Source organism: Martes martes, assembly GCF_963455335.1.
Source record: "Martes martes genome assembly, chromosome: 18".
NCBI lineage: Eukaryota > Metazoa > Chordata > Mammalia > Carnivora > Mustelidae > Martes > Martes martes.
The window spans coordinates 38,929,456-38,951,054 of record NC_137906.1 but is presented as its reverse complement, the minus strand read 5'-3'; the positions used below and the strand labels follow the sequence as shown (position 1 = coordinate 38,951,054).

At 54.7% G+C, this 21,599-nt stretch overlaps 1 protein-coding gene across 2 annotated transcripts; it reads left to right on the top strand.

Annotated features, from left to right (window-relative positions):
* Positions 1-11,617: 11,617 nt before the first annotated feature.
* Positions 11,618-21,599, top strand: FLYWCH2 (FLYWCH family member 2). Of its 2 annotated transcripts, none has more exons than XM_080830165.1 (4): positions 11,618-11,698; positions 17,066-17,160; positions 17,554-17,994; positions 19,547-21,599. In XM_080830165.1, the coding sequence occupies exons 3-4, from the start codon at positions 17,664-17,666 to the stop codon at positions 19,648-19,650; spliced, it is 435 nt and encodes a 144-aa protein (XP_080686291.1). In that variant the 5' UTR covers positions 11,618-11,698; positions 17,066-17,160; positions 17,554-17,663; the 3' UTR covers positions 19,651-21,599. The 2 variants fall into 2 exon arrangements, with proteins under 2 accessions (XP_080686291.1, XP_080686290.1); XM_080830164.1 differs by lacking the exon at positions 11,618-11,698 and adding an exon at positions 11,940-12,167.

Here is a 21,599-nt window from a genome sequence, read left to right as displayed (position 1 = left end):
AGCTCAGGTCATGATCCCAGAGTCCTGGGTTCGAGCCCCATGCCCATGTTGGGCTCTCTGCTCAACAGGGAGCCTGCTTCCTCCCCTCTCTCTCTCTCTCTCTGCCTGCCCCTCTGCCTACTTGTGATCTCTGTCAAATAAATAAAATCTTTAAAATAAAATATCTCGTAGTGTTATCCAAATCCCTGAACAGATCCCCTGAGCTGCCCCCCACCCCCACCCAGGACGACCTGACCGGCCTGTTTTCATAGCCCCAGGCCCTCCCAAGTTTGGGACAATGGCTACAGACGACATTCCAGACTACTGCCCCTATAATTTTTATAGGATTTGCTACCATAATCCTATGTGGAAATGCATTTTCTGCGTGGCAACGTGCTGACCCTACTTGCAGCAAGCCAGCCACCCCAGTAGCTGAGTTGGGGGCGATCGAGTGTGGATCAGAGCGTGAGCCCTGATGGGCTTTTTCCTCTGTTGTGATGCAAGTGCCTGACTGAAACTTTGATTGCTTTCAAAGAGGCACGACCTCAAAGGCCATCTCGAATAAACGTGTTACAGGCCACCCTAGAAAACGACCCCACTCAGCCTCCCATTTGAGCTTCTGTTTCAGAGTTTGGCTTCAGTAGCCCACCATTCGGGCCACCCCTCACCTGACTTTAAATTCTTGCCCTTATGTTATAAATTCAGCAATAGAGGGAGTCTGCAAAATCCTTGGCCCTTACTCCCCAACCCCAGGCCTGTCTATGAGCACCCTCTCTCGTGCTGTCTCTCTCTCATTCTCTCTCTCCCCCGTCCCTCCTCCCTCTGCCTCCTTCCCAGCTACCTCACTCCGTGGCCCCCAGGTGTGCTAAGGAACCTCCAGGTCCAGAAAGTAAGGACACTTTTTCTTCCTTAAAATTTCCTGATGGTCATTGCTAAGGGGCATGTCAGTCATTGCCCTCCCAGGCCCAAGGTCACCTCCTCCAGGAAGTCTCCCAGGACTGAAGGCTCTAGGTCGCAAACTCCCGAGGAAAGGGTCTTTAGTTAAAAACTTTGGCTCCAAAAAAAAACTTTGACTCCAAGGATTATATTGAATACTGGGCTGGGGCTGCAGACTGGGAGACAGGGACTGGACTCACGGGCCGGACCTGAAGCCGGGTTTGTACAACGAGCTCAGAGAACGTTTGAGATGGCCAGTATTACAGCATCTCCAGCACCTGGCCCGCTGCCTGGGGCTTCACCTGCAGCCGTGTTGGTGAGCCTGCCCAGGAGCCCCCTGTCGCGCTCTGCCTCACTCACACGTGGAGTTCTTGGTTGTCTGACACACTGGGAACATTCCAGCTGCTTTCATTTCAGAGCACGAGAAAGGACAAAACCCCTGCTTTTCTAAGGAGCTCCGGGAGGGAGGAGCCCAAGTCCCTTTCTGGGTCTGGCCCAGCCAGAGTCTGAGGGAACTTGTGGGGAGGGAGCTCGGCGCCCTTCTCAAGGTGACAACGGGCGGCCTGGCAGGGCATCAGGGCGGGAGACCAGCTCCATCCAGACGGGGAGGGGTGGGGGGGCCTGTTGCAGGGAATGAGCAGGGTCTCTGGGGCGGGAGGTGGCGTCTGGAGGGGGTGTTCAGCCAAGGGAGACCTAGGTGGAAGAGAGAAGGGGTGAGGGGATGCAGGGGTGAGGAGCGTGGTCAGCTGGGACGTCCTGGCCTTGCACTGTGTGCCTGGAATTGGCTGGTGGGGGGCCGAGTTGGGCAGGGAGTGTCAGCAGGGGGAGGGCCTGAGGTGGTCCTTTCTGCGCCCAGCCCCCCACGCCAGCCACCTCACCTGCTCGCCCACTGAGGTAGGTGAGGTTGGTGGGGTGAGGTCCGGAGTCTACAGCCAAGAAAGAGTTCTGGAGACGACTTTGGTGCAAAAAGCTGGTTTTATTAAAGGGACAGGACTCGTGGTCAGAAAGAGCTGCGGGGTTGCAAGGGGTGACTTGTACTTGTACTTGGGAGTTGGGGGAACGTAAGGAAAAGGGAGGTTCTCAAAAAGAACTTTCCTGGGATGCCTGGGTGGCTCGGTTGGTTGGGCCGCTGCCTTCAGCTCAGGTCATGATCCCAGGGTCCTGGGATCGAGTCCCACGTTCTGCTAAAGAGGACCCACAAGATAGTGGAGGCCTGGCCATTGTCAGAGTTAAAAGTAGTTTTTTCCCTCTAGCACGGCAATATGAACATTGAAACAGTTGGGAGTTTCCTTCTGGAAGTCAGGTTACTGATAAGAAAGCTTTTTTCTTGTAAATCACTAAGACATTTGGAAATTGAGGGAGACTCCGGTCTTGATTGGACTGTAACGTCCACAAGATAACCATTGGTTTCTTTTTCTCTTAGCTTTAGGGCAGCTTAGGGCAGCACCTGAGGAATGTCACAAGTATCCAACCTGGCAGGTGGGGGGGCGGGTTTGCAGGGTATCAGCTCATATTTTGTGCTAAGCTGGCCTTCTGCTTCCTCATCAAGACCATCCCCTTGGGGCGCCTGGGTGGCTCAGTGGTTAAAGCCTCTGCCTTAGGCTCAGGTCATGATCCCAGGGTCCTGGGATCAAGCCCCGCATCAGGCTCTCTGCTCAGCGGGGAGCCTGCTTCCCCCTCTCTCTCTGCCTGCCTCTCTGCCTACACGTGATCTTTGTCTGTCAAATAAATAAATAAAATCTTTAAAAAAAAAAAGACCATCCCCTTGAGGCTGCCTCCCCCCATGCCCGCTGGGAGGGGTGAGTTGGGAGGATGTCAGGGTTAGGAACAGCTAGAGGAAACTGCCTAGTGAGCAGGGACACACCACACTGGCGGGTGTCCCCAGATGACCCAGGGAGCCGAGGAGAGGGGCCCACCGGCCAAGCCTCAGGCTACAAGCTGTGGGGGGCAGCGGGTGGCTGTAGAAGGGAGGGGAACGGGTTGGCAGCCACTAGAGTTTCCGAGGCCAGTTTCCCCAGATAGGTCAGGGGACAGGGAGCTGACCCCAGGAGAAGTGGTCACCATCCCTAGGCAGGAGAGGCAGACCTCCCTCCTCTCAGGCTCCCGCCTTCTGCCACTACCGCCCCCTTACCCCTCCCGGGGCCCCAGAATAGTATGTGGGGTGGGTACAGAGCTCCTGGTGTACTTGGGCCTGAGGGCTGTGAGGCAGTGGGTCCCCCTGCAGAGAGTCCTGAGGGGCATCTGAGTACCCCCAGGCCTGCAGTCAGAGGCCCAGCAGGTCATGGGACCCCCACAGCACATCCCCCCACACCCCAGAATGGGCCTGGGGCAGCAGCGCAGGCTCCAGAACTGCCAGCACCCTGATCTCTTGTCCAGGTGCGCCCTTCATGCTAAAAGGCTGACACCTGGTCTTGGCCTTTGGGGAACACCCAGGGTCTAGGAGATCGGAGTGTGTAGGAAGGAAGACAGTGTGGGGTGTCCTCCCATGGGGCTGAGCTCTGACATGTTGGGATGATGGCGGCAGGAGGAGTCCCCGAGGTGGCTGTTACCATGGTGCGACCCAAGAGGTCCCCCACGCTAAGCCAGGCCTGGCCACGCCCAGCGTTGATCCCAGGGCCCTGGTCATTTCCCCTGCTGAGCAGGCGCACCTGGGATGACCGAAGGCCCACAGGGGGCCTGTGCGGAGGGGCATCGCGTCTCCCCGGGCTGAGACCCCGGGACCCCCAGGATAGGGCATTCACAGCGATAGGCCAGGCGCTCTTGGGTGACCCAAGGGACCCCTTGGTTCCCAAGCCCTGCTGGGGGGCCCCAGGCCTGGCCAGAGCCGTGCTAGGGGAGCCCGAGGGACCCTGCGGCCAGAGCCTGGCGTCCCCTCGGCAGCAGCCCCGCTCGCCTTGTGAGTCTTTCCACCAGGTGGGCCACCTGTCGCAGGCCACCAGCCTTGGGGTGGAGCGGCGGTCCCCAGGACCTGCGGAAAGCTGGGTTTGAAGCGGCCAAGTCCCCACCTTGAGGCCGCCAGCTGGTCACCGAGGAGGGTGCAGCAGCCCCGGCATCTGCCTTGGAGCCCGCTCTTCCCGCTGAGCTGGAGGGACAGGCTCTCTCAGGGGTCCCTGTCTTTTCTCTGCTTCCTGCCCCCATCAGCCTGGGACTCTGAGCCCCAACAGCCCCCTCCCTGTCTGATCGTGTGGTCACCCCGGCGTGACTGTGTGTCCCCCCCCGCCCACAGGGTCTGCACTGCAGCCCTCTGTGTGTTTCCTGCCGTGGGCCCCACTGCTGCAGAGACCACGGGCTCCTGCAGTAGGTCAGAGCAGGCCTGGGAGTAGCTCGGGGGCGGCCCGCAGCAGGCTGGGGTAGGGTGGGGTGCACGTGACTTCCATCCTTCACCCCGTTTTTTCTAACACTACAGTCTAACAGAGCAGTGTAATTAACCACAGGAATGAACAGTGATACAGTCCCTTTAACTAAACTTTTTTTTTTTTAAAGATTTTATTTATTTATTTGTCAGAGAGAGAGAGGGAGAGAGAGTGAGGGAGCATAGGCAGAGGCAGAGGGAGAAGCAGGCTCCCCGCCAAGCAAGGAGCCCGATGTGGGACTCGATCCCAGGACGCCGGGACCATGACCTGAGCCGAAGGCAGCTGCTCAACCAACTGAGCCACCCAGGCGTCCCTAACTAAACTTTTTAAAGGTTTATTTATTAAGAGAGAGAGAGAGGGCGAGTGTGCATGTGAGTGGGGAAGGGGCAGAGGGAGGCAGAAATGCAGACCCCCTGTGGAGTGGGGAGCCCAACAGGGGGCTTGATCCCAGGACCCCAAGATCATGGCCCAAGCCCAAGGCAGATGCTTAATTACCGAGCCACTCTTTTTTTTTTTTTTGAGTTTTTATTTATTTATTTGACAGAGATCACAAGTAGGCAGAGAGGCAGGCAGAGAGAGAGGGAGAAGCAGGCTCCCCGCTGAGCAGAGAGCCCGATGTGGGGCTCGATCCCAGGACTCTGGGATCATGACCTGAACCGAAGGCAGAGGCTTTAATCCACTGAGCCACCCAGGCACCACTCTTTATCTAAACTTCACTGAAATTTTGCCAGGTTTTCCACCGATGTCCTTCTCTGGTCCAGGATCTAACCTATGTTAACAAGGCGTTTACGTGTCTGGTCTCCTTAGCCTCCACTAATCAATCACAGCAATGATAATATGTTTACAAACATTAGCAATTTAAATCATATATGCATTAAATCACATGACCCCAAATTTTCATCCGTCCTGCATGATTTGAAAAATATCAACCAGGAAATTGAATGGTGTGCGGCCTCATCTGCTAGCTTGCACATCAACAATAGCTTGGCTTAAATTTCAAGCTATTAAAAAAAACAACAACAAAAATTCGAGCTATATTTATCCCCAGATTGAAACTAAATACATTAGGAATGAGAACCCTTTCATGTGAATACGTGTGCCTGAATTTAAGGCACATTGGTAATTTGATTCCATCAGCCCACCAGCTGGAGTTCACATCCCTTCTTTGTCTATGGAAAGAGGATGACTTTTCTTTTCTTTCTTTCTTTTTTTTTTTTTTTTAAAGATTTTATTTATTTATTTGACAGACAGAGATCACAAGTAGGCAGAGAGGCAGGCAGAGAGAGAGGAGGAAGCAGGCTCCCTGCTAAGCAGAGAGCCGGATGTGGGGCTAAATCCCAGGACCCTGAGATCATGACCCACTGAGCCACCCAAGCACCCTGAGGATGACTTTTTCAACACATGTAACATCTGACTGAAAACTGCACAGTGCAGCCAGTGGCCACTGAGTCCAATAAGGTCAGGATCAACAGAAAATAAATCAGTGACCTTTGTAAGTATTTTTTTTTTTTTTTTTAGTATATGTGCTGCCGAAGCGAGCACTACCTTTGTAAGTATTGTTTAAACAATTAGTGATTTCAGTGTGAAATGGATAATGAAATTATGCAGAAAATGCACATCTAAAATCAAAGAACAAAAGAGATTTAATTTCGCTGTCCAGTATTTAAAATGTAATTATACGGGTGCCTGGGTGGCTCAGTGGATTGAGTCTCTGCCTTCAGCTCAGGTCATGATCTCAGGGTCCTGGGATCGAGCCCCACATCGGGCTCTCTGCTCAGCGGGGAGCCTGCTTCCCCCTCTCTCTCTCCCTGCCTCTCTGCCTACTTGTGATCTCTGTCAAATAAATAAATAAAATCTTTTTAAAAACTGTAATTATGTAAAATAATTGATGGGTACCCAGGTGGCTCAGGCTGTAGAGCAGGCAACTCTTCATCTCCAGGTTGTGGGTTCAAGCCCCATGTTGGGTATATAGATAACTGAAAAATAAAATCTTTTTTTTTTTAAAGATTTTATTTATTTGACTGAGAGAGACACAGCGAGAGAGGGAACACAAGCAGGGGGAGTAGGAAAAGGAGAAGCAGGCTTCCTGCCAGGCAGGGAGCCCGACCTGTGGCTTGATCCTAGAACCCTGGGATCATGACCTGAGCCAAAGGCAGATGCTTAAGGACTGAGCCACCCAGGTGCCCCTGAAAAATAAAATTTTTTTTGAAGACTTCATTTATTTATTTGACAGACAGAGATCACAAGTAGGCAGAGAGGCAGGCAGTGAGGGGGGAGGGGAAGCAGGCTCCCTGCTGAGCAGAGAGCCCGATGTGGGGGGGGTGGGTGGGTAGGGGGATCCATCCCAGGACCCTGAGATCATGACCTGAGCCTAAGGCAGAGGCCAACCCACTGAGCCAACCAGGCACCCTGGAAAATAAAATCTTAAAAAAAAATCTTAAAAAAAATAATACATAAATGAAATTGTGGATGTGCAAAACATTTTTTTAGCTAGATAAACCTAGGTTTTTCCCCAGGTTTATTTTCTGACTCTGCCTATCATTAGCTCTCTTACCATGATCAGCTTAATTCAAATTCTTTTAGACTCCATCTGCTCACACATAAAATGGGCCAATAATAACAGCCTCACAGGATACAAGATTAAAAAAGAGATGTATTTACATATGGCATGTTAGAGGTTAACGCTTATTGAGCCCTTTTTGTGCCAGACATGTGCTAAACGATTTATACGAATCTTACTGAATCCTCACAACATCCCCTCATAAAGTAAAAATTCTAGTTTCTTTTAAAGAAATTAAGGCTCATAAAGATTAGTTGCTGGCCAAGGTCATACAACTAAGTGTTGTGGTTGACATCCCAAGTCCACCTTATTTTTTTTTTTTTTTTTAAGATTTTATTTATTTATTTGTCAGAGAGAGAGAGGGAGAGAGAGAGAGCGAGCACAGGCAGAGGCAGAGGGAGAAGCAGGCTCCCCGCCAAGCAAGGAGCCCCATGTGGGACTCGATCCCAGGACGCTGGGATCATGACCTGAGCCGAAGGCAGCTGCTTAACCAACTGAGCCACCCAGGCGTCCCCAAGTCCACCTTATTTACTCTACATCCTGCGTTCTTTTTTTTAAATTGAAATATAATTAACACACAATGTTATATTAGTTTACATGTCCACTATATTGGTTCAACAATTCCGTCCATTAGTGCTCACCAGGATACCTATGCTCAGTGTCACCAAGCAACTTTTTTTCTTTTTTTTTTTATTATTTATTTTTATTTTTATTTTATTTTATTATTATTATTTTTTAAAGATTTTATTTATTTAGTTGACAGACAGAGATCACAAGTAGGCAGAGAGGCAGGCAGAGAGAGAGGAGGAAGCAGGCTCTCCAAGGAGCAGAGAGCCCGACATGGGGCTCGATCCCAGGACCCCGGGATCACGACCCGAGCTGAAGGCAGAGGCCTAACCACTGAGCCACCCAGACGCCCCTATTATTTATTTTTAAAAAGATTTTATTTACCCATTCAACAGAGAACATGAGCACAAGCAGAGAGAGAGGGAGAAGGGAGAGGGGACTTAATCCCACGGCCCCGGGATCACAACCTGAGCTGAAGGCAGACGCCCAACTGACTGAAACACCCAGGTGCCCCAACAAGCAAAGAACAACATTCTTACGACATTATTGACTGTGTTTCTCGTGCTGTACCTCTCATGCTCAGCACCTACAAACACAAGTTTGTGCCTCTGATCTTTTATTTTCTTCATCCGTTCTCCCATCCACCTACCCAGTAAAAACCCATTTTTGAGGGAGCAGGTTTAATGAAGCTGCCATTTTGATTGTTCATGTCTTCTGTTTAAACTGAGATTTAACTTTGAAAATTTGAAAACAGAGCTACCCTATGACCAAGCAATTGCACTCTTAGGTATTTACCCCAAACATGCAAATGTAGGGATCCAAAGGGGCACCTGCACCCCAATGTTTATAGCAGCAATGTCCACAGTAGCCAAACTATGGAAAGAGCCCAGATGACCATCCATAGATGAATCGATAAAGAAGGTGTGGTGTATGTATACAATGGAATATTACTCAGCCATCAAAAAAACTTGCCATTTCCAATGCCGTGGATGGATCTGGAGGGTATTATGCTAAGTGAGATTAGTCAGTCAAAGACAAATACCAGTGATTTCACTCATGTGGAATTTAAGAAACAAAACAGGATTATAGGGGGAGAGAGGGAAAAAGAAGATGAAATCAGAGAGGGAGACAAACTGTGAAAGACTAGGAAAGTCTAGGAAACAACCTGAGGGTTGCTGGAGGGGAGGGGCGTGGGGGGATGGGGTAACTGGGTGATGGAATGAGCACTGTTACATGCAGCTGATGAGTTACTAAACTCTACCTCTGAAACTAATAATATATGTTAATAAATCGAATTTAAATAAAAAAAGAGATTTAAATCACATGCTTTAAATTCACTATTTTAGAGTGTACAATTCAGTGGGGTTTTTTCTTTTCTTTATTTATTTTTTAAAGATTTTATTTATTTATTTGACAGACAGATCACAAGTAGGCAGAGAGGCAGGCAGAGAGAGAGAGAAGGGAGGAAGCAGGCTCCCCGCTGAGCAGGGAGCCCGATGTGGGGCTTGATCCCGGGACCCTGGGATCATGACCTGAGCCCAAGGCAGACGCTTTAACCCACCGAGCCACCCAGGCGCCCCGGGGTTTTTTTCTTTTAAAGATTTTATGTATTTGACACAGAGAGAGAGCACAAGCAGGAGGAGTGGCAGGCAGAGGGAGAGAGGGAGAAGCAGGCTCCCCAGTGAGCCGGGTGCCCCACAGGGGGCTTGATCCCAGGACGCTGGGATCATGACTTGAGCCAAAGAAACTTAACTGACTGAGCCACCCAGGCGCCCCTTTTAAAAAATATTTTATTTATTTAGGGGCGCCTGGGTGGCTCAGTTGGTAGGCATCTACCTTTGGCTTGGGTCATGGTCTCAGGGTCCTGGGATCAAGCCCCTTGCGGGGCTCCCTGCTCACTGGGGAGCCTGCTTCTCCCTCTCCCACTTTCCCTGTTTGTGTTCCCTCTCTCACTGTGTCTCTCTCTGTCAAATAAATAAAGTTTTTTTAAAAGGGATTTTATTTATTTATTTGAGAGAGAAAGCATGGGATGAGGGAAGGTCAGAAGGAGAAGCCGACTCCCCACTGAGTGGGGAGCCCCCAGTGCAGACTGATCCTGAGACTCTGGGATCATGACCTGGGCCCAAGGCAGTCCCCAACATACTGGGTCACCCAGGTACCCCTCCAAGGTTTTGTTTGGTTTTTAAAGTTTACTTACTTATTTATTTTTTTTAAAAGATTTTATTTATTTATTTGACAGAGAGAGAGATCACATGTAGGCAGAGAGGCAGGCAGAGAGAGAGGAGGAAGCAGGCTCCCTGCTGAGCAGAGCCCCAGATGCAGGGCTCGATCCCAGGACCCTGAGATCATGACCTGAGCGGAAGGCAGAGGCTTTGACCCACTGAGCCACCCAGGCGCCCCAAAGTTTATTTATTTAAGTAACCTCTACCCCCAACCGTGCAGCTCTCAGGACCCTGAAATGCATCACAGGTCCCTCCACTTAGCCAGCCAGGTGCCGCCAATTCAGTGATTTTCCGTGTATTCTCAAGGCTATGCGGCCCTCACCATTATTTAATTCCAAAACATTTTCATCACACCAGAATGGAAGTCCACACCCATTAACAGTCCGTGAGTCCCTTCAACCCGCCCCAGCCCCAGGCAACCACTAATACACTTCGTGTCTAGATGGAGTTACCGATTGTCAGTGGAATCAGGCAAGATTCGTCCTTTGGCTGAATGACACTGCACTGTACGCACAGACATCTGTTTATCATTCATCACTCGATGAACACTCGACTCACTTCACATTTGCTTCACTGTTATTTATAAATAATTCAAAAAAGCCTGGTGGCTAAATCCGTGCCACTTCGGAGTAGGTCAAGGAGCGACACTGCGATGAAACGAAGTCGGACGTCTAAACAGGAGGCCCTTCTAGGGCGCCTGGGTGGCTCAGTGGGTTAAAGCCTCTGCCTCCGGCTCAGGTCATGATCCCAGAGTCCTGGGATCGAGCCCCGCGTCGGGCTCTCTGCTCAGCGGGGAGCCTGCTTCCCCCTCTCTCTCTCTGCCTGCTTGTGATCTCTGTCTGTCAAATAAATAAATAAAATCTTTAAAAAAGAAAAAATAAACAGGAGTACTCCGGTGACGACCGGACGAACTGACTAGCTCCGTGCCCCTGCGCACGCGACCTAAGACACCCCTGCCACGGCGGCCGGCAGGGGGCGCGCGCGGCCCGGAGGCTGCGATCCCCCAGCCTCCCCCGCCGAACCGGCGCGCCGCGGCTCCCGTCTGCCTTCCGCAGCGCTGGGCGTAGGCGCTCGAGCCCCGAGGGTTCCCGCGCAACCACCTGCAGCGCCCCCTCCCCCGGGTCGCATCCCCGGGTCGCATCTCCCCGTCGCACGCACGGCCTGTAACAGCCCACGCAACAGCCCTCCCCTCACGGTTCCCACTGCGGCTCGCCCGCTCCCCCCGACAGAAGCTCTCGCGCCCCCGAGCAGGGGTCTCTGTGAATTTGGGTCCCTGAGCCGTCCCTGCGGGTCTGGGGCGGGCGGAGAACAGAGAGGGGCCGGGCGTCGGAGGACCGGCCGGCCCCACGAGACCCGCACCTGCAGCCGCCCGGAGCCGGGGGCTGCGGTACTTCCCGCAGCAGCTGGAGGGCAACAGCGGGGAGGCGCAGGGGCGGGGGGGTCGGGGCAGCGGGGGCTTCTGGAGAGGGGCAGCGTCTTCGCTCCGCAAAGGCTGAGGTCGCGCAGCCGGAGGGCGGCGGGCTCCGGCCCGGCGAAGGGGAGCGGGCGGATCGAGGGGTCCCCGCGGGCCTGGCAAGGGTCGCGGTGAGCAGAGGGCCCGGGGCGCCGTGTGGAGGCGGGGGCGTCCCCGCGCCTGGGGCCGGTGAGGGGCCACCTGGCGGCAGTTGAGCTGATGCTGGGGCCGCTCGGGCCGCCTGCCGCCAAGTGTCCAGGAAAGCAGCTCCGCGCTGTAGTCTGGGTCCCCACCGCACCAGGCGGTCGGAGAGCCGCAGGCGTCCCGCGCGGGGGGGCTGTGGGTGGGGCTGGGCCGGCGGGCGGGGGAGGGGCCGGTGGGCCAGGGAGGAGGGGCTGGTGGGCGAGGGAGGGGCCGGTGGGCCAGGGAGGAGGGGCTGGTGGGCGAGGGAGGGGCCGGTGGGCCAGGGAGGAGGGGCTGGTGGGCGAGGGAGGGGCCGGTGGGCCAGGGAGGAGGGGCTGGTGGGCGGGGGAGGGGCCGGTGGGCCAGGGAGGAGGGGCTGCGTCGAGGACGTTGGGTTGAGCGGAGCCAGCGGTGTCACTGAGCACGACAGCCTGCGCTCGCTCAGGCAAGTGACAGGCGCGATCGAGGCCTTTAAACGAAAGCTCTGATCTCCTTCGCCGCTAGCAGGCGTCAAACCCCGGGAGAACCCCGGGGTCTCAGTCAGAGCCACCCTCTGATGCCGGGAGAGCCCCGCCCAGCGCTGGATTCCAGGCCGGCCGCGCGCTGGCGCTCCGCCCCCGGGCGCTGCCGTCCAAACCCGGGTTGCTCCCGCCCCCTTCGCGAGCCGTGACCCCGCCCCCGCACGCGGATTGGTCAGAGAGCCAGTTCGGCTCCGCGCGGCGAAGACCCGGAGCGGCGAAATTCGCCCAAGGAATGCCCCCGCCCAGCCCTGCTGCGCATGCTCGCTCGGTGACCCCAGCTTGAGGTGACGGCCCGAACCGAGGCGTGTCCCCAAGCAGGAGGCTGCGGGACCTGCTGTGGTTCGGTCGCCGGAGAGGGAGGGCTCTGCTGCCGCCGCCGTCCAGCCGTGCCCGGTGAGGACGGGCCCCAGCCGGCCAGGGAGGGTCCCGGGCCCCACGGCGTGCCCAGCCCTCCCGGGGGTCCCGAGGGCTGCTGATGCTGGGAGGGGGGTCACCCGGCTCTGCGTCCGGGAGCTCAGGCCGCCTCCTTCCTCCTGGCTCTTCCTTCCCCCATCCCACCCCGCTCCGGACTGAGCCCTGACGCCCCCAGTCAAGGGTGCCAGCACTGGTCTGCCTTTCCTTGACCACACCCAGTACTGTCCCCCTCCCAGCAGCCACCCTCAGCCTCGTCCCACTCTGGCAGTTGGAGTTGTGAGATATAGGGGCGGGGGGGGACCCCCCCGGAGGCTTGCTGACGAGGTGTTGGTACTAACCGTGGGGGAGGGGCCATTTGGGTACCGCACGGACAGGTCTGATGACAAATTACAATGTGCGAGGAGTACAGCTACCCAAGGGCCAGGGCGCTGAGGGGAAGGAGGGGGCATTACCTGAAATTCCCACGGTGGGCAGGGTCTCCCCTGTGGACCACAGACTAGCAGCCCTTGACCTTTTTTGGATCACTGCTGCCTTGAGACTCTCCCTGTAAGGATGTGTACTGGAGCACCTGAGTGGTCCCATCATCCCACCAGCAGCCCGGTCACAGACAGTCCTCTGGGAGCCGCGTGGGACAGCGATGATCTGGGGCACAGCTGCCAGCACCCCCAGGAGTTGGCTAAGAGCATCCCCTTGCCTACCTGCTATTCAGAACCCCTGCCAAATTTGCCACTGTTCCCATGACACATGGGGAACCAGCCGGGAGAGGGTAACAGGTTTGTTGTCGTGGTGAGGACACAGATGCTGGTGGATGTTGGTGGCATTTTCCTCCCATATGTGTGGAGGTACTTCTCTTGAGCCCTCGTCAGTGGCCAGGCAGAGTTCACGCCTTCCAGAGTCTCAGGAACAAGGGATCGGACTTTGTATTAGTTACCTATTGCTGCTGTAACAAATAATCTCAAATTTAGTGGCCTTAAGTGACACAGCTTTGTAACAGTCTTATAGTTCTGGAGGTCTGAAGTCTGATGTGGGTCTCATGGGGTCAAAACCAGATACCCGTTGAGCCATGTCCCTTCCCGGAAGCTCCAGGAGAGACAATGTGCTTCTTAGTCTTCTTCCTCCTGGACGCCTCAGTAGGAAGCCTGCCACTCCCCCCCTCCCTCCTCCTTCGAAGCCCGCACCATCCAGGCTCTCTGACCCTGCTTCCATCCTGCTTTCTCCTTCTCTCTTCTGCCTTCCTCTTGTATTTTTTAGGACCCTTGCGATTGGACCCACCAGGGTTGTCCAAGCTGCTCTCCTGCTTCAGTAACTTTCATGCCATCTGAAGACTTTGCCCTGTAGGTTCCAGGGATTAGGACCATTAAGCCATGATTCTGCTTCCCAGTGTCTCAGGGCCTCCTGCCAGTTCCTAACATTGTATGATTTGAGGTTCACACTGAGCCATCTTGACACTTCTGGGTCGGCTTTGTGCAGACCCATGTCATGACATCGGGTTAGGATGAGTGGGTGACTGGAGGTCAATGGTGATTTCAAACCATGGGATTTCACAGTTAGGGGGAGGGTGTCAAGTGAGGGGAGTGCACTATTAATACCTTTGCTCTTTTTAATTCATTTCTACATCGCTTTTAAAAAACTCTGTTAATTCGGGGTGCCTGGGTGGCTCAGTTGGTTAAGCGTCCAACTCTGGATCTCAGCTCAGGTCATGATCTCAGGGTTGTGACCCCTGTGTTTTATTTTTATTTTATTTTCTTATTAAAAAATAAAATGAAAATTCTGTTCCTTCAGGGAGCTTTCACTGAGTGAAATTTAGCTTTCAAAAAATATATATTAGGCTTAAAATAGATACCTTTCAGGTCTTCCCTCCACACCTAGAAAATTGCTGGAAGGATGACTCCAGAAAAGAGGCTGATCCAGCCAGAAGGACATGTCTGCTCCTGTTCATGGAGAGATGGACAAAAGTTCAGCCTGTGAACTAGCAATTACAGACTTCCCACGAGAAGGGCCTATGGCTCTCGAAGTATCAGAGCCAAATGGGGTATTGGTAAAAAAAAAAAAAAAATGTGGGTTCTCAAGCCCGTCTCCAGACACCTCGAGTGGGGGTGGTGGGGGGAGTGGTTCCGGAGTGTGCATTTGTTCATGGTGAATTTGGGGGACCACTGGTTGTAGACTTCATTTCCCTTTTTCCTAATATCTAACAGTTTTATGGAGCTAATTCTCATCCTGTGGAGCTCCCTCTCTCACCAGGTACAATTCAGCCGCTTTTGATGTATTCATAAAGTTGCGCAATCATCGCCACGGTCTGTTTTAGAAGAAGAAGCTCTCCCTGCTGGCAGCCACTCCTCATTCTCCTGCTCCCCCCCCCCCGCCCGCCCCCTGCCCCCATCCCACCACACAGCTACTGTCTCCAAGGACAGATAGTTCCACTCTACGGATTGTCTGGTCTCTAGGTCATTTTATGTACATGGAATCCTATACTACATGGTCTTTTTTATTTTTTATTTATTAATTTATTATTTATTATTATTTTTAAAGATTTTATTTATTTATTTGACAGACAGAGATCACAAGCAGGCAGAGTGTCAGGCAGAGAGAGAGGAAGGGAAGCAGGCTCCCTGCAGAGCAGAGAGCCCGACTCGGGGCTAGATCCCAGGACCCTGGGATCATGACCTGAGCTGAAGGCAGAGGCTTTAACCCACTGAGCCACCCAGGCGCCCCAACTACATGGTCTTTAATGACTGGCCTCTTTGTCTCAGCATAATCTTTTAAAGGTTCACCCATGTTGTAGCATAATTTTTTTTAATTGCCAAACAATATTCGATTGTATGGATAGGCCATCTTTTATCCACTCAGGTGTTGATGGGTAATTGAATCGTTTCCACTTTTTGGTGACGGTGACTAATACTACTGTGAACATTCATGTACAGCTTTTTAAAAGATTATTTATTTATTAGAGAGAGAGAGAGAGAGAGCACAAGCAGGGGGAGTGGGAGAGGAAGAAGGGCTCTCTGCTGAGCATGGAGCCTGATGCGGGACTTGATCCCAGAACCCCGGGATCACGACCTGAGCCAAAGGTAGACACTTAAACGACAGAGCCACCCAGGTACCCATAACAAACTTTTTTTTAAGATTTGATTTATTTCAGAGAGAGAGGGGGAGTGTAGGGGGGAGGGGCAGAAGGAGAATGAGAGAGAATCCCAAGCAGACTCTGCTCTGAGTACAGAGCATGATGTGGGCTCGATCTCACAATCCCGAGATCATAACCCCAGCCAAAACCAGGAGCCGGACGCTTAAATGACTGCACCACCCAGGCGCCCCTCGTGGACAGGTGTTTATGTGAACGCTTGATTCTGGTTCCCTTACGCGTGTGCCTGGAGGGGAATTGCTGGGTCACGTGGTAACGTTGTGCTCAGTGTTTCGAGAAGCCGCTGACATCCCCACCATTGGTGGTGTAGGAGGCTGCTAGTTTCTCCTCATCCAAACCAACACTTGTTTTGTCGGGTGGGTGTGTGTGTTCGTTTTATTATGTCCATCCTGGTGGTGTGAAGCGGTATGTCATGGTGGTTTTACCCGGTGTTCCTCTCACGACTAACGACATTGAGCATCGTGTATGCTTACTGGCCATTTGTATTTCTTCTTCGGAGAAAGGCTTATTCAGCGCTTTTGCCCATTTTTAAATTGGGTTATTGGTCTTTTTGTTCCTGAGTTGTAAGAGTTCTTCATAAATTCCACATACGATTCGCTCATCAGAAAAAGGAGTTGCAAAAATTCTTCCCCACTCTGCGGCTGTCTGGAGCCTCTGGATGGTATCCTCTGGTGTCCTCCCACAAAAGTGTTAAAGTTTGGTGGGGGCCGGTTTATCTCTTTCTTCTTTGGTCGCATGTACTTTTCATGTCATGTTGAAGAAAGCTTTGCCTGATTTAAGGTCATGACGATTTACTCCTCTCTCTCCTTTTTTTCCTTAAGAGTATTTTAAGGTTAATGTTTGTATATGGTGTGAGGAAGGGGTCCAACGCTACGGGCTTGCATCCCCAGGTCCAGGGGGAGCCTGCAAGCCGGAAGAGCGGGCTGGCTCTAGAAGATGTGCCCTGAAGCCGATCTGTGTGTGGGTTGGGTCGGACGGCCTGGGCTGGGGCTTCCGCCATCAACTTTTCTGCCCAGAGCGGCTCTAGCAGGGGAGGCTTTGGCGGTGTCTTTTCTATGGCTGGTCCCCATGTTCCTCCAGGACTGCTATGTCACACTGGGGGACAGGATGGGCAGGGCAGGGAAGGACTGTGCTGGGGAAGCAGAGGTTGGCTTGTCCTAGGGCTGAACTGGGGGGCTGGGGACAAGAAGGATACAGAGACACTGATCCCAGGGGTGCCTTGGTCAGGTGACCCATTACCAGGTGGATTTCCTTGAGGGCTCACCCACCGTGGGGGCGGGTCTCCATGTCTGTCACAGCCCAAGAGGTCTCTGCTTTTATGTCTAGTGGCCAAGGGACTGGGGATGAGGGCTTGCAGGGGACAAGGCACCCTAATCCCTCTTTGGCATCGCACCCCTGACTCCTCTCATGGATGGGGTCTTGGAAAACTTCGGAAATCGGGGCATGGCCCCCTCAGGCCATGTGTGTTGGGAAGGGTTCCAGGAAACGGTGAGGACCGTAAACTGGGTTGATAAACTGGGTCGGGGGCCGGTAGGTATCGGTGAGCCTTGCCGTTGCTGGGGTACCGAGAAGGGCGGGGGAGATGCCTGCTAAGGATGAGGTCTTGTTTCTGGGCAAACACTGTACGCTGAGAAAGACCCTGCCATCTGCCCACCACTCAGGTGCCCCCACCAGACAAAAGTCCACTCCACACTGCCCTGCCAGGGGCCCCTGTAACACGTCCTTTCTGCTTCTCCAGCCCAGAATCCAAGGATCCTGGAGTGACTGTGGATTCTCTGCACACCTCTACTGTCCCGTCCCCTCCCAGCTGAGGCAGCGCCAGCCCCGGCTCAGGTACAAGGTCACTGCCCTCCGGGCGTCCCGGCATCTCTCGAGTGCTGCATGGTTCAGGGCCTCCGGCCCAGGCTGGGGGACAGATCAGGTTGTGAGTCCAGACAATCCCACCTCTCGGAGCCAGGCGTCCCCTTTGTGGTCTGCAGAGCGCCCGCGGGTGCCCGGCTCGGTCTCCCTGTGACACAGTGTCAGGAGGTGGGACATTGGGTATCCTGGGAGGGTCCAGGACCTGAGCCCATGACCCGCGTGCTGGTCTATGAAGCTTGGTGCTCAAGAAGGCCAGTTATCGTCATCCTGGACGAGGCACACCAGGTCCTGTGTGGGGTCGGGCTCTGGAACCCCCTCGACCCGACTCCTGGCTCTGCATTTCATAGATTTTGCCTCCTTCCTTAGGACGGAGCCCCTGGACTGCCAGCTTCCCGAGCAGGGAGGAGGAGGAGGAGGACGAGAACTCCACCTGCTGGGTCCTGAGCGTGGTCTCGGGGACAACTCATCATCCCAGAATGCCCCTGCCGGAGCCCAGCGAGCAAGAGGGCGAGAGTGTGAAGTCTGGCCAGGAGCCGTCCCCGGAGTCCTCTCAGCCAAGCACAGATGTCGTCCCCGCTGCACCCAGGAAGCCCAGAAAGTTCTCCAAACTGGTCCTGCTGACGGCCTCTAAGGACAGTGCCAAGGTGGCAGGGGCCAAGCGCAAAGGAGTGCACTGCGTCATGTCCCTGGGGGTGCCCGCCCCTGCCACCCTCGCCAGAGCCCTCCTCAAGATCCATCCTGAGGCTCAGAGGGCCATCGAGGCACCCCCCCAGGAGCCTGAGCAGAAACGCAGCAAGCTGGACATAGGTGAGGCCCCGGGCGGTCATAGCGCGCACGGTGTGAGACCTTCCCGGGGCCGGAAGTCCCCCGACACCCGGGAGCCTGGGATCCGGAGGCCGGGCTGGCTCTGGATGGCGTGCACGTGTTGTCCACACTACACCTCAGTGTAGGGCCTGTGTGTCTGTAGGCCTCCACATACGTGTGTCTGTGTGTGGATTGGCCTGGGAGGGTGAGCTTGTGTATCCCTCCAGGTGTGTCTGTGTGGATCCTGGGCCTATTTCTGTCCATTCTGCCCTTACGTGTTTATGTGTCTCTGAGGCCCCAGGCGGCCGCCCCCCCCACCCCCTGCCGCGGCTTCCTGCAGGCGACACTGGAACATGGATGCATTCTTTGAGCGTGGGTCCTGAGGGGTGCTTAAGGGAGGGGCTGCCCCGTGGCTGGGGAAGAGATGAGCTGGGTTTCTTCCCAGCTGGAAATGGGGTCTGCTGGGCCCTGAGGAGACGGGGACCATAAAACCACCATTTGCTGCCTGTGAACAGGTGGCCCCCTTGGAGCCAGCCAGGGCACTCGGCCTGGGCAGTGCAGGGGGACCCACGTGCTGATGGAAGTGTAGGAGTGAGCGGTCTGAAGTACTGGGGGGGCAGCGCCACAGCGTCCCCTGGACTTTCGGGGGACCCAAGGGAGCCCACAGCTTCCCCTGGACTTTCGGGGGACCCAAGGGAGCCCACAGCTTCCCTCAACTGCTAGACGGGAGCTACGCTCAAGGAGTCGGGGGACTCCATCCCCCCAGAGCTGGAGGCCCCGCTGCAGCCCGTCCAGCTCACCCTTGAGTGTTCCTGCTGGCCAGTCCTGCTCCCAGTGCGCCTGCTGCCTCCCACCAGTCCCAGGGGTGGAGGGAGCGGGCCCCATGATCTGTGCGGAGGCGGGGCTCACAGAGCTAAGTCACCACTCTGAGGCCACCAGCTGTTCGCGGCAGAGGCTGGAGCAGGGAGCGCCAGGCCAGAGCCCGTTCTTCTCCGGGAGCTGGGGGGTGGGCCATCCCCTGGTCCCTTCCACCCCGTCTCAGACCTCTGCACACTTCTCAGATCCGCCTGGGCTCTTGGACCACGTGGGCCCCACCCACCCGCCCAGCCCCTTGGCACCGAAGCCACCTGTCCTCAGCTAGAGGGCTGAAGGGCAGAGCAAGGACTCCGTTTCAGCCCCGCAGACTCCCCTAGGCAGGTGCTCTTGGGCAGTGAACAGCCCCGTCAGCCTGTCGCCCTGCGTCTGCCTCCAGGCCTGGTCCCCAGACTTTCCCACCTCTTACACCATTCCTGGCCGGGTGGTGGGGGTAGCAGTGGCTTTCTCATTCTCAGCCCAGATCTGGCCCAAAGTTCCCTGGAAATGACTTTAACAGCCTCTTTGTCCCTGGGCTGGTGGCCGTGGGGAGCATGTCTCTGAAATCAGCTCTGATTTCTGAAAGTCAGCCAATAGCATCCCACAACATCCCCGGCTGGGCTGAGAGCTTCAGGCCCTGGGTCGCCCCCCCTACCCGCCCTTTTCCTTGGACACCAGCCTGACCCACTCCTTTCTCTTCCAGATGGAAAAGAAGATGGAAGGTTGGCAGGGCAGTCTGCCCCCAGGACCGAGGTGGTGGGGGAGGAGCCCACCGCAGATGCCGTCATGCCCAACACGCTCCTGTAACTCTGACAAGCACGGGTATGCCCTTACTGGGTCAGTGAACTTGGCTGTGACTTCCGCTGGGGACCCAGTTGCAACTGATTTTCACTCTCAGACATTGTGTAATATTTTCCAAATCAAGCATAAATTACTTTTATAAACAGAAAAAAAAACAACCAAACCTCAAAAAGGATCAAAGAAGCTATATGCTAGGTCCCATTATGGACAGGTTTTAAACCCTTCTGTGGTCCTTTGAGACCCCACTTGCAACCCCACCAGCCCTCCCAGGGCCCTTTCCCAGGACCCCAGCCCCTCCGCCTGGAGAGCCATCGCTGGCCCAGAGACTAGGTAGGGTCTCTGAGTTTTCCCCTTCCTGCTGCTCCTGGTCTGAAAGGGGGACAGTGGGACCCCCAGGCCTGAGCCCCTGGGCAGGCTTTCTGGCCCCTCCCTGATCGTCCCTCCCAGGCCTGTTCCCAGGAGGCTTCAGCCTGCTGGTGCCGGATCATCAGGAGGCTCGCCTCCTCCAGGAAGCCCACCACCTGACAGCTTCCCCCACCCCTCATGGGGGCCTGTGTTCGTGGCTGCCCGGGGTTCTGCCAGGGAGGGTGTGGGCCTGCAGTATGGCAGGCAGATCCCGACAGAAGTATATGATACCCCTACCATGTTCCTTCTGGGTGTTTTGGGGGCTGAGATTCCTGGGCACCTGAGCCCCTCCCCTCCATTCACCTTGGGTGTCACCCCTGGAGGCCCCCCCAACAGGAAAGGATTCGTTCAGCCTCCCTCACCTTGCATGGTCTTCGTTTTGTGAAAACTGCCATCAGGCAAAGGAAACAGATGGATTATTTCTAAAAAGTTGAGACCAGAGGCCTTACGTTTTTGAACATCATTTTCCCGAATTTAGCCTGTATCTATGGACCCCTCTTAGGCAAAGTGAGTTCCTCAGCCCCCTCCTGGCCCAGCTCCTCGGTCGGTTATCCCTGTATCCCTCCAGCGCGGTTGTTACATTTATATTCTGTAACCATCGTTTGAAACGTTCCTTTGTCTTCATTTGATATTTAAATAGATTCCCACTCCCCACCACGGTTCTCCTTTCCTGTGGCTCTGGGTCATCCCCTTGGTGGGCTGGTGGTCAGAGGACAAGAATGCCAGAGGAGTTGGTGGGGGGGCGCCCCCTGGAGGCAGAGTGAAGAAGGCGTGAGGGGGGGGGCTGGCTAGGGGCGACTTGGTGCGGCTGGGCCTGCTGTCCCTGCTGTCCTGGCCACTGGCAGGACATGGTGGGCAGTGGCTCTGAGTCTGGGGGCTTGGAGCCCATAGGGAGGATTCCAGGCTCATGATGGGGAGTGGGAGGCTGGGGAAGGATTTACACAGATAAGGGACAGGGTTAGCCTCACTTTACAAAGCTCTCAGGCACCGTGAAGGGAACCGACTGGAAACGACCAACGTGGGCTCTGAAAGGCTGGCAAGGAAGCCACCACAGCCTTAAGGGAGAGGAGATAGGGGAGGTCGCGGTGCTGGCAAGACCTGACGCTGGGTCAGTGACCGGTTGTCCCATCTGGGAGGGACAGTGTCAGCAATCAGGAGAGCTGATGTGTTCCTGTGAAGAGTGGTTCCCTCAGATGTTAGAGCAGAAGATCCTCAGAGGTCACAGAGTGACGTACGCGCTGGGTCTCTGCACTGTGCGTGGGGGGGGTCTTCATTATAGAACGAAGGGGACTTAGTCAAGAGTCAGCGCACCTGTGAGGCTCCGTTTGTTCAGCTCAGGTCATGATCTCAGGGCCATGAGATGGAGCCCCACCGGGCGTGGAGTGAGCTGAAGATCCTCTCCCCTACCCTCCCTTCTCCCCTCCCCTTAAAAAAAAAAAAAAAAAGGTAAATAGGATGACTATACACTTCCTTCCAGACATAATGTATTGGTCTTCAAGCTGAAAAAAAAAAAAAGGGTAATTCATGTTCATTGAAATAAATACATACTG